The sequence below is a fragment of the Caenorhabditis briggsae genome (assembly GCF_000004555.2).
Source record: "Caenorhabditis briggsae complete genome, chrIV, whole genome shotgun sequence".
Classification (NCBI taxonomy): domain Eukaryota; kingdom Metazoa; phylum Nematoda; class Chromadorea; order Rhabditida; family Rhabditidae; genus Caenorhabditis; species Caenorhabditis briggsae.
Genome location: NC_013487.2, coordinates 6574219 through 6592514, shown reverse-complemented (window position 1 = coordinate 6592514; position 18296 = coordinate 6574219). Strand labels below are relative to the sequence as shown.

General features: G+C 45.5%; 1 protein-coding gene across 1 annotated transcript; it reads left to right on the top strand.

The window, feature by feature from the left end:
• Positions 1-113: 113 nt before the first annotated feature.
• On the top strand, positions 114-17367 carry CBG09473 (the record flags this gene model as incomplete). Its single annotated transcript, XM_045235361.1, has 2 exons — positions 114-159; positions 1700-17367. 2 exons carry the CDS (start codon positions 114-116, stop codon positions 17365-17367), a joined length of 15714 nt encoding a protein of 5237 aa, XP_045094040.1.
• Between the last annotated feature and the right edge of the window lie 929 nt (positions 17368-18296).

Sequence of the window (18296 nt, the reverse complement as noted above, 5' to 3'; positions counted from 1 at the left end):
CAGCATCTGGCGCTGAGCAACACTCTGGCCAAGACTCTGGAACGACGCAAAAGAAGGAGACTGCCGAGGAGGGATTCACCAATGAAGATGGATCAGTTGTGGTATCAAAGAAGATGACACGAGTTGTCACAACCACTCGTACCACTTTGCCAGGTAAGGGTTCTTGAGTCGATTGGAAAACATACAAATCAATAACTTTTTATTTGTTTTCTCTCACCTCACCCTCTTTTCCCATCCAGCCAAGATCCCTTGGAACGTGAGAAATCTGTTTTGACAGAGATAGAGGGATTTCGCTATTTCTCTTCTTGTCGATGATTTCAAAACGAATTGAGCAAGCACAACGGCATTTGGGTGAGAGAGTGCGTGAGCCCGAGAGACACTTTACACAAGTTTTGTGACAAGCCAAGGGCTCCCGTGCTCTTTTTCCAAAGACTTTAGGTTTGTGGAGAAAGGGGAATGATGAACTTTAGAACATTTTTAGCGAATCGAAAATCTGAAATTACTGATTTAATAGGATCATAAAGATGACTTTGTAAAAAAAAACAACTGACTGCAAACAACCCAATTCATTTTTTCAGGAGAAGGAGAAGAGCCATCGGCCCCTGGTGAGTAAGCCGACCATCATCAGATTGGATCCCCGGACCTTGGATATTACCGTACCCTCATCCTGCCTCTTTTATATTATTACTGTTCCTTTATTTCTCTGCTTCTCTCTCACTCTCTCGTCACTACACACTCTCTCGCTCGCTCCTAGAAAATATAACCAAAAAAAGAAAGGAAAAGAAAAGTCACTATTTGCTATGTCGGTTATTGAATAAAGAGAATTTCATAATATTGATTAAAAATAAATATGGGAATGATTTTTAAATATATATGCATGTGATGGGTATCGTTTTGTTCTGATTTTTTTTGTTAAACGTCGTCGGCTTCGGAAGTGGAGGACAGAACAAGGATTAGAGCAAGCAAAAGGGAATCAATTCAGAATTAGTTATTGTTGTATTGTGAAACAGTGAAAATCAGAGATCAGGATGGTCAGAATGGTCACTTGGACTGAAAACCAGGATTCAGAAGACGTGATACCATGATTCAGATGAATTCGTTGGATCCTTTGGTTGTTGTTTCCGTGGTGGTGATGGACTTGTGTTCAAAAATTGCCAGAAATTTCAGATGACGTTGAAAATGGAATCCTGCGATCGGAATTTCACTTGATTCATCTGATTCGCTCGTCTGATTCACTTCATTTAGTTTTATAGGAACCAAAGTTATAGCATATTTTCGTTGTGATTGGGCTCGTTATAAAATATGCCGAATTTTAGTTTCAATTTTTTTTATGTTTCATCACTTTCAAAAGTTTTGTTGCGCTTTTTGGTTTCACTGCATCTTTTCGTAGGGTTTCTCCGAGTCATTGTCTTTCTCAGCATTTTCGGAATTCGTTGTCCAAGCTAGGTTTTTAGAAATTCTGGAGCACGACTTCCTCTAATGCCATGTCTTAAATTAAGGCTTCTCCATTTTCACATTTTTCATAGCTCAGGATTCTGTTATCTTCTTACTTGTATCATTTAGCTCATATTCTCTCTCTCTCTCTCTCTCTCTCCTGTCTCCAATATCTCTTCCATTTTACGGTCAGGTCCAGGGAGGTAACTTGAAAATCCATTCATTCATTTCCACACTATTCCATACAAATTTGTCTCATTTTCAGATTCTCCTGTCGAATCACTGGGAAGTGTCAAAGACCGAATCGCCAAGTTCGAGCGGTTCAAGACGCTTCCAATCGATCCATCCGTTGCTGGACCACCTCCATCGGTACACGCCGTTGCCAGAGAAGACGATGAAGAACCTGAACAAGAGACTCGTGAGGAAGTTGCTCAATCTTCAGAAGGCAGAGATAGTGGACGTTCTGGACATTCTGAGCAATCAATCCCAGAAGTTCAATTCACGGAATCAGACACAGAAATCGAGAAGCGTGACGATGAACATCACGAAGAGAGCTATATTGAACCAGCCGTCGGAATCGTCATCACTCCACACACTCCAGTTCCACCAGAGCATCCAGATGACGTTGAAGAAGTCGAAGATGAGCAACCTCAGGAGCCACTAGAACTCTCGGAACCGGAACATGTTGCTCACGCCGAGATCAAGGACACACGTGAATACAGTGACGAAGAATTGTCCCACGAGTTGTCGCCATCTGAGGAACACGTGTCTACAGCTGAAATCAAAGACATCAAGTCGTATTCTCCGACATCTTCTGATGACGAAAGAGCATCCAAAAAGGGAAAAGTGAGTCCACCGATTCCTCAAGTACGCCACGTTATCTCGCCATCTGTTGCGAGTGAAATGAGTTCCCATGACGACGAGTTGGCCGCCCATTTTGTGGCTGAGTCATTTGAAAAACAAGATGAGGGACGGGTGGAAACTATCGAACAGACACCAATCTATAGAGGACATCACTCACCAGGACAGACATCTCCCATCGTTTCGGAACATCCAATTGCTCAGGAATATGCTGAAAGTGTGACAAGTCATGATGAAGGAGACAATCTTAGTTTGAAGAGTGGACACGAACCTGAAATCGCTAGACACTCCGTTGCCAGTGTTCGGGAAGAAGAGGAAGAAAAGTCTGGATTGGGAGACTATGCAAAGAAGGCTGGAATGATTGTCGGAGGAGTTATTGCTGCTCCAGTTGCTCTCGCCGCTGTTGGAGCAAAAGCTGCTTACGATGCTCTCAAAAAGGATAGTGATGATGAAGGAGAGCAACAAGAAGTTCATGAAGAACCAGAAGTTCTGACAACTCAAACAACTATTATGGAGTCTCCCATCCAACACGAGGATATTCCACCACCACATTTGGAAGACGTCACTCCAAAGGTTTCACATCACGAGCATCCACATGAAACCGTCACTGAAACTACTACCACTGTGACTCGCGAGTATTACGATGAACCAGAATCGCCAGTCAGAGAATCTCCAGTTCCATCAGAGAAGGAGCCAAAACCACATGTTGTTTCTGAGACGGTGACTACTACAACCGTCACTCGTGAGTATCATGAAGAGGAGGTCCCAAGCGAATCGCACGAACCAGCTCCATCTTCTCATGTTGAGTCGGAACATCGTCTGGCTGAGACACCAGTTATGTCAGAGAAGGAACACCCTCAGGTTGTCGAGACAACAACTACAACCACCTATGTGACTCGTAAACATGACGAAGAAGATCAGGAAAGTGAATCTCCAGAATCTGTCAAAGAAGCTCCTCATGTCACTGAAACCACTACGACTACAACTGTGACAAGAGAATATGATCAACCAGAAGAAGAATTCGATTCTGAAAGACTTTCGGAGCCAGCTCATTCACCAGAACCAATCGGAACTCCGGCTGAAAGTGAGAAATCAATTCCACATGTTGTCGAGACAACTACCACGACTACAGTAACCCGCGAGTTCTACGATGATCAAGAAGAACCAGAGCACTGTGATGTTTCTCCAGTCCACGCTGAACAACCGTTTGAGCAGGATGAAGCCGCAGCTGCTGGATCACCAATTCCATCTGAAAGATCTATTCAACAACCGGAGTCTCCAGTCGCTGAGAGGCATTCATCAGTACCATCGGAGCCGATCTCTGAGAAGGATGCTCATCACGTTACTGAAACCACCACAACAACTACAGTAACACGTGAATATTATGAGGATGAACCAGAAAATCACTCCCCTGCTCCATCTTCTCATATTGAATCTGAACATCATATTGCCGAGTCTCCAGCTGTTTCGGAGAAAGAACTTCCACATGTTGTCGAGACCACCACGACAACTACAGTGACTCGTGAATACGAAGAGGATCCAGAAACCGAAACTACTCCAGCAGCTGCATACGAATTCGGAGACGATGAGTATGAACGACCAGAATCCCCTGCTGAAGTGTATCCGATCCCATCAGAGAAGGAACAAGAACCACATCTAGTTTCTGAGACAACGGCGACAACTACTGTTACTCGTGAATACTACGATGAGCCGGAACATGAAGAAATTCATGCCGAATCTCATTCACCATCTCCATCTTCTCATGTGGAGTCGGAACGTCAGCAATCTCCATCCGAGAAAGAACATGTTGTTGAGACTACTACGACGACTACAGTCACTCGTGAATTCCATGACGATCAATACGATAGACCAGAAGCTCCTGAAGCTCACTCTCCGTCTCCATATGCCGCTGCTGGATCACCAATTCCACCAGAGAAGGATGCTAATCACGTTACTGGAACCACCACAACAACTACAGTAACCCGTGAATATTACGAGGATGAACAAGAAAATCACTCGCCTGCTCCATCTTCTCATGTTGAATCTGAGCATCAGATCGCCGAGTCTCCAGCAGTGTCCGAGAAAGAAATCCCACATACTCTTGAGACAACAACAACGACGTCTGTGACCCGTGCCGACGACTATGAGAGACCTGAATCTCAACCATCTCAGCCATCACACAGAGCGCCAGAGTCTCCAGTGGTTTCTGAAAGACGTCAATTCCAACAAGAATCTGCTGTCTATCATTCCCAGACCGAAACTTCTCAACAACAGTACCAACCAGAATCTGGAGATGAAAGTGATGGAGAAAGATTCGGAAGCAAGGTTCTTGGATTCGCAAAGAAGGCTGGAATGGTTGCCGGAGGAGTTGTTGCTGCTCCAGTTGCTCTTGCTGCTGTTGGAGCCAAGGCTGCCTATGATGCACTCAAAAAGGATAGCGATGAGGAAGGAGAAAATGAAGAGAAGATTCAAGAACGTCACGAAGAATCATTCTCTCCATCGACCCATGCCGAATTGGAACATAAAGCACCAGAATCACCGTCAGAATCTGAGAAAGAACGCTCAAATATTATTGAAACGGCGACTCGTGATTTCGATTATGAAGAGGCATCCGATCTTGAAAAGGATTCTCCAGTTCCATCAGAGAAAGATCACGAACATCATTTGGTTACCGAGACAACAACGACAACTACTGTAACTCGTGAATACCATGATGAACCAGAGCATGAGGAAGAACACAAAGAATTCCAGCAGGAACCATCCTATTCACCAACTCCGTCTTCTCATGTCGAGTCGGAACGTCATCTTGCCGAATCTCCAGTTCTGTCTAAAAAGGAACATCCACATGTTGTTGAAACTACAACGACTACTACCATCACTCGGGAAATCCACGATGAAGACTATGAAAGACCTGAATCGCCATCTTCTCAGCGAGATCACTCAACTGCATTATCAGCCGAAGTTGACACTGAGAATCGGGATGTGGAATCTCCAGCAACATCTGAAAGAGATATCCCACATGTTGTTGAGACTACAACCACAACAACTGTTACTCGTGAATTATATGACGAGGAAAAACCTGAAGATGTTGAATCTTCAATGGTTCACGATCAAGAAGACCACCATCATTCTGAATCTCCAGCAAGATCAGTTGAAAGATCCGAACCGAACTCCCCACATGTCACTGAAACCATTACGACGACAACTGTGAGCAGAGAATATGACGAACCAGAAGAAGGATTCGATTCTGAAAGACTCTCGGAGCCAGCTCATTCACCAGAACTAGTCGAAACTGCAGCTGAAAGTGAGAAATCTATTCCACATGATCAAGAAGAACCAGAGCACCGTGGTGTTTCTCCAGTCCATTCTGAACAACCGTTTGAGCAGGATGAAGCCTCAGCTGCTGGATCACCAATTCCATCTGAAAGATCTATTAAACAACCGGAGTCTCCAGTCGCTGAGAGGCATTCATCAGTACCATCGGAGCCGATCTCTGAGAAGGATGCTCATCACGTTACTGAAACCACCACAACAACTACAGTAACACGTGAATATTATGAGGATGAACCAGAAAATCACTCGCCTGCTCCATCTTCTCATGTTGAATCAGAACATCAAATCGCCGAGTCTCCAGCTGTTTCGGAGAAAGAACTTCCACATGTTGTCGAAACTACCACAACGACTGCAGTGACTCATGAATACGAAGAGGAGCCAGAAACCGAAACTACTCCAGCAACAGCATACGAATTCCGAGACGATGAGTATGCGCGACCAGAATCCCCCGCTGAAGTATATCCGATCCCATCAGAAAAGGGACAAGAACCACATCTAGTTTCTGAGACAACGACGACAACTACTGTTACTCGTGAATACTACGATGAGCCGGAACATGAGGAAATCCACCGTCCAGTTCCAGAATCTCCTGTTGCTTCTGAGAAGGAATTCCCTTCCGAAACCAAGTTGACGCAGGATTCTCCAGCTGCCCAATACTTCCATGAACAACCAGAACATCAAACAGAATCTCCAATTCCAACTGAAAAAGCTCCACTTTTCTCCGAACAACAACAACAGCCAGAATCTGGAGATGAAAGTGATGGAGAAGGATTCGGAAGCAAGGTTCTTGGATTCGCAAAGAAAGCTGGAATGGTTGCCGGAGGAGTTGTTGCTGCTCCAGTTGCTCTTGCTGCTGTTGGAGCCAAGGCTGCTTATGATGCGCTCAAGAAGGATAGTGATGATGAAGGAGAAATAGAGGAGCCAAAGCATATCCAAGTGTCTTCCGTTGAAACTACCACCACCGCTGAACATGATGCCGAGACCATCCCAACCTCCGTTGTTCGTGAACACTTTGGAGACCTTCCGAAGGAGACCGAAGAGACAATGGAGGAAAAACACCCTGAACAAGCAGAGGATCAAAGCGACGCTTCTGATGACAGTGAAACCACAACTTCCGTGAGCCGTGAAATCCATGAGGACGAACCACATCTGATTGAGACAACTACAACTACTACTGTAACCAGTGAATATCACGATCAACCAGAAGAAGTTGAAGAGTCGGATGTCAAAGAAACGACCACAACGACAACAGTGACTCGGGAGTACTACGAAGTGGAACCAGAATCCCCAACTGACAAGAATTCAGAAGACAATGATCGTGATAGCCCAGTTGAAAGTGAAAAGTCTGTTCCGCATGTGATGGAGACCACAACAACGACTACTATGTCCCGAGAGTTCATTCGTGAGGAAGATCCAAGACTCGAACAAATCGAGCATCACAGAGAATCTCCACTTGGACAAGACCATGATGATCTTCAACGTTCTGAATCTCCAGCAAGATCAGTTGAAGGATCTGAGAAACACTCCCCATATGTCACTGAAACTACCACGACTACAACTGTGACACGAGAATATGACGAGCCAGAGGAAGGATTCGATTCCGAAAGACTCTCGGAGCCAGCTCATTCACCAGAACCAATCGGAACTCCAGCTGAAAGTGAGAAATCAACTCATCATGTTGTTGAGAAAACTACCACGACTACAGTAACCCGCGAGTTCTACGATAATCAAGAAGAGCCAGAACACCGAGATGCTTCTCCAGTTCACGCTGAACAACCGTTTGAGCAAGATGAAGCCGCAGTTTCAGGATCACCAATTCCATCCGAGAGATTTGTTCAACAATCAGAGTCTCCTGTTGCTGAGAGGCATTCACCGGTACCATCGGAGCCGATCTCTGAGAAGGATGCTCATCACGTTTCTGAAACCACCACAACAACTACAGTAACCCGTGAATATTATGAGGATGAACCAGAAAATCACTCCCCTGCTCCATCTTCTCATGTTGAATCTGAACATCAAATCGCCGAGTTTCCAGCTGTTTCGGAGAAAGAACTTCCTCATGTAGTCGAGACTACCACAACGACTACAGTGACTCGTGAATATGAAGAAGAAGAACCAGAACATCCTCAAGAACATCCAGTGGAGTCTTACTCTCCAGTTCTACCATCTCATGAGTTGGAGCATCGTCCAGTACCAGAATCTCCTGTTGCTTCTGAGAAGGAATTCACTTCGGAGACCAAGTTGACTCGAGATTCTCCAGCTGCCCAATACTTCCACGAGGAACCAGAACATCAAACCGAATCTCCAATTCCAACTGAACAAGCCCCACTTCTCTCCGAACAACAACAACAACCAGAATCTGGAGATGAAAGTGATGGAGAAGGATTCGGAAGCAAGGTTCTTGGATTCGCAAAGAAAGCTGGAATGGTTGCCGGTGGAGTTGTTGCTGCTCCAGTTGCTCTTGCTGCTGTTGGAGCCAAGGCTGCCTATGATGCACTCAAAAAGGAGAGTGATGAGGAGGACCAAGAAGAGCATGAAGCTCTGCTTGGAGATGTTCGTGAGCAAAGATCGGCTGGATCACCATTGAGATCGGAGGTCCAATACGAGCAGTTCCATGAACAAAAGTTCGGAAAATCTCCAGAAACATCTGAGAAACCAATTGCTCAGGAGTTCCCCGAATCGCCTGTGAAATCTCAACCTGTCCATGAGGAAGATAGAGAATCGCTCAAATCACCAACTGAAAGCGAAAAGTCCTTCAGACAAACAGTTGAAGCCACCGCCACTACCATTCATCAAAAGTTCGAGGATGATTCAACTCCTGCATCTCCATCTCATTCACACAAGGAAGATATCCGTCAGTTCCAAGATGAGAAATCACCAGAATTATCTGGAAGAGAAAGTGAGAAGGAACACGAACATGAGCCAGAGACGGAAGCACAGTTGGAGCGAGAGGGATCTTATTCACCAAGATACTCTCCAAAATCTCCACGAGGATCTTTGGCAGAATCAGATTATGAAAGCCGTCCGGTTAAAGAAGAAGTGGTTGCAGAAGAACAACTCAAGCCAGAAGAGGAGTCAGAAAAACAAGCTGCGTCTCCTGTGCCATCAGAAGAAGGTTCCACGAAGTTCATTGAGACCACAACAACCACTACTGTAACTGAGGAACGATATGAACCAGAAGAGTCGCATTCTCCAACTCATGACCAGGAAGGACCACAATCACCAGTTCCATCTGAAGAAGATGTTCATGGTTACGTGAAGACTGCGACCACCACAACGACAGTAACCCGTGAGCACTTCGAGCCAGAAGACGAACCAACTGAAGAGCATATCGTTGGACCCGAGGAATACCAAACTGGATCTCCTGTTCCATCTGAGAATGATTCTCAAAGAATAGTCGAGACCACTACGACTACAACTGTGACTCGCGAACACTTAGAACCAGAAGATGAGCCATCCCATATTGTTGAATCTCAGCAATACTCTCCATCTAGATCTCCAGTTCCATCAGAGAAGTCTGAAGGTCACGTCATCGAAACCACCACCACGACCACTGTCACTCGTGAACATGTTGAGCCAGAGGAACATGACTATTCTGGAGAGCAATCGCCAGTTGGAGCTGCTCAGCGATTTGAAACACACTCACCAGTTCCATCCGAGGAAGACATCCATGGATACGTGAAGACTACCACTACAACAACTACAGTAACTCGTGAGCACGTTGAACGAGAAGACGACCAAGAGCGTGTCATCCAATCCGAGGAGTATGCAGCTGAATCTCCAGTACCATCCGACGCCGATTCTCAAAGAAATATCGAGACTACTACCACAACAACTGTGACTCGTGAACAATTTGATCGAGAGTCTCCAATCCAATCAGAGCAACAATTCGAAGATTACCAGCATCAATATTCGGAAGAACCAGCGATCCCACCATACCAGCAACCAGCAGAGTATGGACGAGTCGACTCTCACGACGCTCCAGCGTCTCCATCTCCATCAGTTGAGTCTACAGTTCGAACATCTGGATTTGATCATCCAGAAGATTCCGAGAGACTCTCGGAACCAGCTCAGTCTCCAGAAGTCCATGACACCGAACAAGGGTACCACCATGATGAACCACGATTCACCGAAACCTCACTAACTCAAGATTCGCCAGCTGTCCAATACTTCCATGAACAACCAGAGCATCAAACCGAATCTCCAATTCAAACTGACAGAGCTCCACTTCTCTCCGAACAACAACAACCAGAATCTGGAGATGAAAGTGATGGAGAAGGATTCGGAAGCAAGGTTCTTGGATTCGCAAAGAAAGCTGGAATGGTTGCCGGAGGAGTTGTTGCTGCTCCAGTTGCTCTTGCTGCTGTTGGAGCCAAGGCTGCTTATGATGCCCTCAAGAAGGATAGTGATGAGGAAGACCAAGAAGAGCAAGAAGCTCTGCTTGGAGATGTTCGTGAGCAAAGATCGGCTGGATCCCCATTGAGATCGGAAGTCCAATACGAGCAGTTCCATGAACAAAGATTAGGAGAATCTCCAGAACCATCTGAGAAGCTAGCAGAAGAACCAACTACCGAGGAAGCTCAACCTGTACATCCTGTATCCGATGAAGAGTCAGCATCTGACATTGAACCATCCCATCCAGAAGCAGACTCGGAACAAAGTCATCATTACACGGAAACCATCAGAAAGACTACAGTAACCCGTGAATATCTTGATGACAATGAAACTCGAGCATTGGAATCTCACGCCGAGTCGGAACAACCAGTTCTCAAATCACCAACTGAACAAGTTGTGGAGACGACGACCACAGTTATCCGTCATTATCACGATGAGCCAAAGCCAGAAGAGGAGAGTGAAGAAAAGACCACTCCAGAAGAAGTCACTGTTCTTCGTGAAGTGTATGAAGCACCAGACGGAGACGAGCCAGAGCATCATTACATTGAGACAAAGACCACGACAACCATCACAAAGGAGGTCTACGAACCAGAATCTTCTGAAGTTCCAGAATCACCAAACGATTCTGAACAACAATTTTCAGTTGGTGAGACTCGATTCGAAGAACCACATTCTGGAGATACGACAATCACAACAGTGACTCGCGAACTCTACGAAGAACCAGAAGGAGTTCGACCACCATCTGGATCAGAAGCTGATGATGAATCTTATGCACCAAGATACTTGGAGACTACAACAACAACTACTGTCACTCGGGAGTATGAAGTTTCGGAAGATGAGGAAGAAGGAGGCCAATCGGCTGCTGAGCAAAAGAGAGAGGGATCACCAACACCTTCCGAAGAGTCTGTTACTCGAGTTGTTGAGAAGACAACCACTACTGTGACTGAGGAACGATATGAACCAGAAGAGTCGCATTCTCCAGCTCACTCCCATGACCAGGAAGGACCACAATCCCCAGTACCATCAGAAGAAGATGTTCATGGTTATTTGAAGACCACGACCACCACAACTACAGTAACTCGTGAGCACTTTGAACCGGAAGACGAGCCAACTGAAGAGCAATTCGTTGAATCCGAGAAGTACCCAGCTGAATATCCTGCCCCATCTGAGTCTGATTCTCATAAAATCATCGAGACCACCACGACTACAACTGTCACTCGCGAACAATTCGAGCCAGAAGATGAGCCATCCCATGTTGTTGAATCTCAGCAATACTCTCCATGTAGATCTCCAGTCCCATCCGAGAAGTCTGAAGGTCACGTCATCGAAACCACCACCACGACCACTGTCACTCGTGAACATGTTGAGCCAGAGGAACATGACTATTCTGGAGAGCAATCGCCAGTTGGAGCTGCTCAGCAATTTGAAACACACTCACCAGTTCCATCCGAGGAAGACATCCATGGGTACGTGAAGACTACTACCACTACGACTACAGTAACTCGTGAGCACGTCGAATCAAAAGACGACCAAGAGCATGTCATACGATCCGAGGAGTATGCGGCAGAATCCCCAGTACCATCCGAATCTGATTCTCAGAGAATCATCGAGACCACCACGACTACAACTGTGACTCGCGAACACTTTGAACCAGAAGATGAGCCATCCCATGTTGTTGAATCTCAGCAATACTCTCCATCTCGATCTCCAGTTCCATCAGAGAAATCAACTGGATATGTTACTGAAGCTGCAACCACCACTAATGTAGCACACCAGCCGGAAGAGCCAGAGTACCATCACGATGAACCACGATTCACCGAAACCTCAATGACTCAAGATTCGCCAGCTGTCCAATACTTCCATGAACAACCAGAGCATCAAACCGAGGCTCCAATTCAAACTGACAGAGCTCCACTTCTCTCCGAACAACAACAACCAGAATCTGGAGATGAAAGTGATGGAGAAGGATTCGGAAGCAAGGTTCTTGGATTCGCAAAGAAAGCTGGAATGGTTGCCGGAGGAGTTGTTGCTGCTCCAGTTGCTCTTGCTGCTGTTGGAGCCAAGGCTGCTTATGATGCCCTCAAAAAAGATAGTGATGAAGAAGATCAGGAAGAACAAGAAGCTCTTCTTGGAGATGTTCGTGAACGTCGTGCCGTTGACTCCGAGACCCAAGAACCAGCAGCTACCTTCTACGAGCCAGAAGAGGAGGACAAAGTTCCCACTTCTTCACCAAAGGAACAAGAACCCAAGATTGTGTTCCCAGCGGATTCTCCAGCTGACCAATATGTGCAAGAAAAACAGGCATTTGAATCGGAAGTTCAAGCTGAAGGACCATTCATCATTGAATCAGAAGATTATGAACAATCAGTTCAACAAGAGCAACGTATCAGTTCTCCAGCTCACTCGGATTCTGGCGATGTGCAAACAACACCACAACAAGATCCAGAAACTGAAGAAGAGGAGACTCCAAGACTTGCGGAGAATCCAGAATCAGATGCTCCATATGTCATTGACTCCGAGGAATACGAATTTAACAGTCGCGAAGAGCAAAGAATTCAATCTCCTGCTCATTCGGATGATGAAGAGCCAGAAGCTTACGGAGCTGAAGATCAAAACAACGAGCAAGAAGATCCAAGTATCGTTGAGTCCGAAGAGTACACTGGATCTGGACAAGCGTCTCCAAGGCCATTCGAAGAATCTACAACGACTACCGTCATCAGTGTTCATCATGAACCAGCTGCGATTCCAGAGCTGGAAGTTGATGAGAAAGAACTGGAACAAGATCGATCGATCATTGAATCTGGAGAATACTCTTCTGAAGATCCACTTCCACCAACATCAATCTCAAATGTCGAGCACGTGAAAACATCTCAAGAGGAAGAATACACACCAGAGTATCCAACTACAGTAGAATCAGTGATCAGTGACAGCTTCGAATATAGACAGGATCCTTCTGATCCTTTTGTCGTCGAATCCGAGGAATACACCAGATCGTCTCCAATCGGCTATGAGCGTCCGGAATCTCCATCCGGAACCCCAGTTCAACCCCAGGAAGATGAGGATTCCCATGTCATTGAATCACAACTATACACTGGATCTCCAGTTCCATCAGAAGAGTCCGTTCAACATGTTGTTGAGAAGATCACAACGACTACAACAACCGAAGAACATTTCGAACCAGAAGAATCAAATGTTGACGTTCAAGAGTATGTCAAGACCACCACAACGACGACTACTGTCACTCAAGAGCACTTCGAGCCAGAAGAGGAGAAACATGTTGTAGAATCGGAAGATTACGGCAAAGAATCTCCAGTTCCATCTGATGAAGGATCTGGCCGTGTCATTGAAACGACTACAACCACCACCGTAACTCGGGAACACATCGAGCCAGAAGATGAGATATCTCACGTTGTTGAATCACAGCAATATTCTCCATCTGGATCTCCAGTCCCATCCGAGAAGTCTGAAGGTCACGTCATCGAGACCACCACCACCACTACTGTCACCAGAGAACATGTCGAGCCAGAAGATCAACCAACCGAAGAGCATCTTGTTGAATCTCAAGAATATTCTGGTCCAGGATCTCCAATTCCATCGGAGAAATCAGTTGAACACGTCATTGAGACAACAACTACCACAACAGTCACTCGTGAACATGTTGAGCATGAAGATGACTTTGGACCAGTTCACACAGAATTGGAGCAAGAAGAGAGAACTCATTCCCCAATTCAACCAGAAGAAGGTGTTCATGGATTCATCAAGACAACGACTACAACAACTACAGTAACCCGAGAGCACTTTGAGCCAGAAGATGAGCCATCTCACGTTGTTGAATCACAACAACACTCTCCATCTGGATCTCCAGTTCCATCTGAGAAATCAACTGGACATGTCATCGAAACTACCACCACGACTACTGAGCCAGAAGAAGAAGAGCGCCGATTCTCAGCTGCACCATCTGAAGGAGAGGTCTATGAATCCATCAAGACCACATCTGCGATAACATCTGAAAGCCACGCTGATCGAGAACACTATCACAAGGAAGATTCTGGAGAGGAAAGTGACGGAGAAGGATTCGGAAGCAAGGTTCTTGGATTCGCAAAGAAGGCTGGAATGGTTGCCGGAGGAGTTGTTGCTGCTCCAGTTGCTCTTGCTGCTGTCGGAGCCAAGGCTGCTTATGATGCACTCAAGAAAGATAGTGATGATGAGGGAGAGCATGAACAAGTTCACTACGAATCTGCTGAACTCAAAAAGGAAGTTCCATCAATCCAAACCCATCAAGACGAGTCTGAAGGTGATTCTGAAGGATCCTTCGTTGATCATGGAGAGGATAGCCAGCGTCTTCCATCTCAATCTACCGAGGCTGCTTTCAATCTGTCCACAGAAGACGTTGCGGAACAAACTGCCGAGAAACTCGTCTCTGAAGTTTTCAGTCCACTTGACAGAACCTTGATTGAATCTGAACAATACCGTGCTTCAATTGAGTCTCTCAACCGTCGTTCCCCAGTTCAAAAGAAAAAGAGCGTTGAAGATTTGGCATCAGAGGCACTTCAAAATGTCACCAAGATCAGTTTCGGACATGCCGATGAATCAGATGACAAGCACGACGATGATCAAGACGAAGAGTGGAAGGTCTACGATCGTCATGGAGAAATTCTGGAAGAGTTCTCGACTCAACTAACAGATGACGTCATTCAAGAAGCTGAAGGAGATGCTACCACTCAGATTATGATGACTCAGGCTGAGTATTCTCCAAGAAGATCCAAATTCTTGAAGCAAGAAAGTTGCCAAGAGATTTCGAATGAACCAGAAGTTGATTATTATTCCGACCTCCAGGAGAAACTCAATATCTTGGCAGGAGAGAAAAACAATCTTCATGCTCTCGTTGAAGAAGAACCATCATCCAGTGCTTCGGATCAACTCGATGTGATCCATGAGTCTGATCAAGAAGCTCATTTGGAAAAAGAGGAACAACTGGAAGCAGCTGCGCAGAAAGCACAGGAAGAGAAGGAAGAAGCTGCTGAGATCACTGCTACCAATTTAGTAGAGGAAGTACTCCAACAAGTTGTTCATGAAATCAAAGAAGATGATGACGATCAGAGAACCATGACTTCCGATGCTTACTTGACGGCTACAGAGAAAGACGATCAAGAGTATGACACTTGTGTAACATCTCAGGACGACACGTATGAATCCGCCCAAGGCTGGACTTCTCAAGATTCAGAATACACAACTGCGACCAGCCAAGCGCCAAGTCGTCTTAGCGATTCCGAAGGAGAGCACACCGCCCGTGATCTAGAACGCCAAGAGACGTCGACTCCACAAGCGATGATTTCGCCTGTGGATTCTGACCGTCAATTTACAGCTCAACAAGATTTCGAAATGCCTGTTATCAAGGCTTTCGATGCAGACGATTTCTTGCAAACCACAGCTAGATCCACACCAGATGTTGCTCTTCAGGTAACCATCGAGGAAGAGGACGAGAGTGATGATAAGCTGCCAATCAGTCCAAGTGGTATTCTGTTGCCACCGAAACATGACCCAGGACGTCCAATCTCACCAGTGCCACCAAGAAAATCCGACGCAACAATGCAGAAGGAAGGAGATCATTTCGTTTTTGTCCGAGAAGAGGATACCATAGCTGAACCAACACCACCACCACAACAATATCACGATGATGAGCTAGTCAGAAAAACACCAGATGAAACTTTAACCCAAATCACCACTGAAGCCGTGCCGCAGTTAGAAGAAGAAACGGAGATGAGGCGACAGGAGACCGAACGCATCCATAGTTTAGCCATGGAGGCGTCGTCCGATCTCGGAAATAGCGAGTCTTCACGTTACTCGCGACAGCTATCGGACCTGTCGTCGTCGGCGGAAAGCCATGCGGACACTGTGATTCGGGTGGAGAGTGAGAGAAGCGGATCGAGTGATTCGTTGGAAGTTGTGAGTGTTATCAGTGCTGGAAAGGATGCACAAACGTCAGAGAAGTCGTTAACACCAGAAGAACCGGAGAAACCAGTCCAGGAGGAGCAGAAAGAACATCACGAAGATGATCATCCACACCAAGAAGCAGAAGACCTTGGATTCGAAGTCTACGATGCAGATACTGAAGAGCAGGAACCACAGCAGTCGCTGGAAGAATTGGAAACCGTTGAAGAAGAACCAGAAGATTCTGATTCCTTGAACGAAGGTGGAAACCATTCATCTGGACACTCATCCGTAGGAGTGCCAGCTGACACTCTTGCTATGATTGGAAAATATCGTCATCAATCCAGCGATAATCTCTCTTTGACTTCTCTTCAAGAATTCGAACGACTTGAGAGAGAAGTTGGAGCCCGGGGAGATGGACCATTGACAAGATCCGAAATTGAATTGCTTGTTGCCGGAAGATTGAACAAGTCTGGAGAAGGATCAGTCAGCTCTCTTGCTGAATTCGAACGACTCGAAAAGGAGATGACCGAAAATCAATCACCACCAGAAGACGTCATGATGCTTTCGGATATCCGCGAGGAATCAGAAGCCGAAGACATGAGTACCAGAGGAGACGATGAGGAAGACATTGGAGGAAGTGACACCGAATTGAAGAGTCGACCAGTTCAAGACGAGGATCTTCGAGTCGTCACTCCAGTCGCTCCATCACCAACCGACTCTCTCGAGCACGCATTGGATCCAGTCCAGATGCAATATCTTGAGACAAGCACCGATTCATTGGAACCAACATTCCAAGAAATCGAAGTAGAACAACGACCAGATAGTGTGGAAGATACATCACTCACTGAGTATGAGATGGTTCCACGTGTCATGGAGGCCAGTACAACAGACTCGTTAGACGGAACCGCAACTATCGAGAAGGTATGGATGGAATGTGTTATAAAATCTAACTTGTTTTATTTCCAGGACTCTGTACTCGAGGGCGCCAGTCAAGGAATCGAATCTACTCAATCCACACACGGTCTTCTCTCCGGAGACACTATGGGAACAGTGGTCACCGACGATGACAGAGATTCATTGGATGGAGAAGTATCCAGTATGCTCCAATCCTATCCAACAACTCTGACTACTTTCCAAACCACCGTGGTCGGACCGGACGGCTCACTTCAGACGATTTCCCGGCGTGTTGAGACTAGGGTAAATAATAGAGGAGAAGCTCAAAAATTAAAGGAAATATTATTTCAGGTCACTGATCCATTGGTCTCTCATGTCACCTTCACTGGAACGGAAAGCCAAGAACGTCTTGATCAACTGCCGGATGATGAACAATTCGAGACAGTGGACACCGAGGGAAATGTGACAAGAACCACATTCCATCGGGAGCACGACCAGCAACATCCACAATTTTAAGGTGAGAAAACAGATGTTTCATACAATTAGGAAATAAAAAATAAGATCAGAATTTACAACATTTATGAATCGGTAATTGTTGAAAATCGAAAAGGAGATACCGTATTAACTCTAAAATAAGCCCACCCAAACCGTCAACTTTGAGCTCAGTTATCTTAGTTCCTGCGTGAGATATCAAATTTTTTTTCAACTGATAAATTATTTATCATAAAATCGCCAACATTTTATCACTTGTCAAAATTTTGATATCTTTCACAGGGATCGAGATAATTGAGCTAAAAATTGACGGTTTGAGTGTAAGGCTTCCATTTCGGTCGGTCGAAAATCGCCGACCGCCGACCGACCACCGACCAAGCCAACCGACAGCCGACCGAGCTGACCGATCGGTCAGCGCGCCGACCGATTTCGTGCCTTTGCGCATAAAAACACGAATTTTTGCGTACGAAGCATTTTATTTTACGACAAACGATACTTTTAGTGAGTAGTTTGTCGTAAAATACAATGCAGCGTATGCAAACACGTTGACGTGCAAATGAACGAAAACGGTCGGCTGTCGGTCGGCGGGGTCGGTGGTCGGTCGGTCGGCTAAATTTCCAAAAAAAATTTTAAGTTTTTTTTTTCAAAATTATGAAACAGAATTTTAATAGAAACTCTCGAAATTTTCAGATTCTAATTGCCATCAAATGCAAGCAACAACTTCACAAATTGTTTCAAAAAATTTCTTTAATCAACTTAACCGCTTCTTCAAATATTCCAAAAAAATTCCAATTGTTCTCTTCTTGTTTAAAAAACATTCCATATTATTTTTCATCACCATAAAATTTACCAGTTTCCCCCAAAAAATTAGTCCAGTGATTCGAGCTTACAGTATTTTTCTCCCCGAGCCTTTAATTTTAATTTATTTTCTTCTCCTTCTTTTTTTTGCTGAA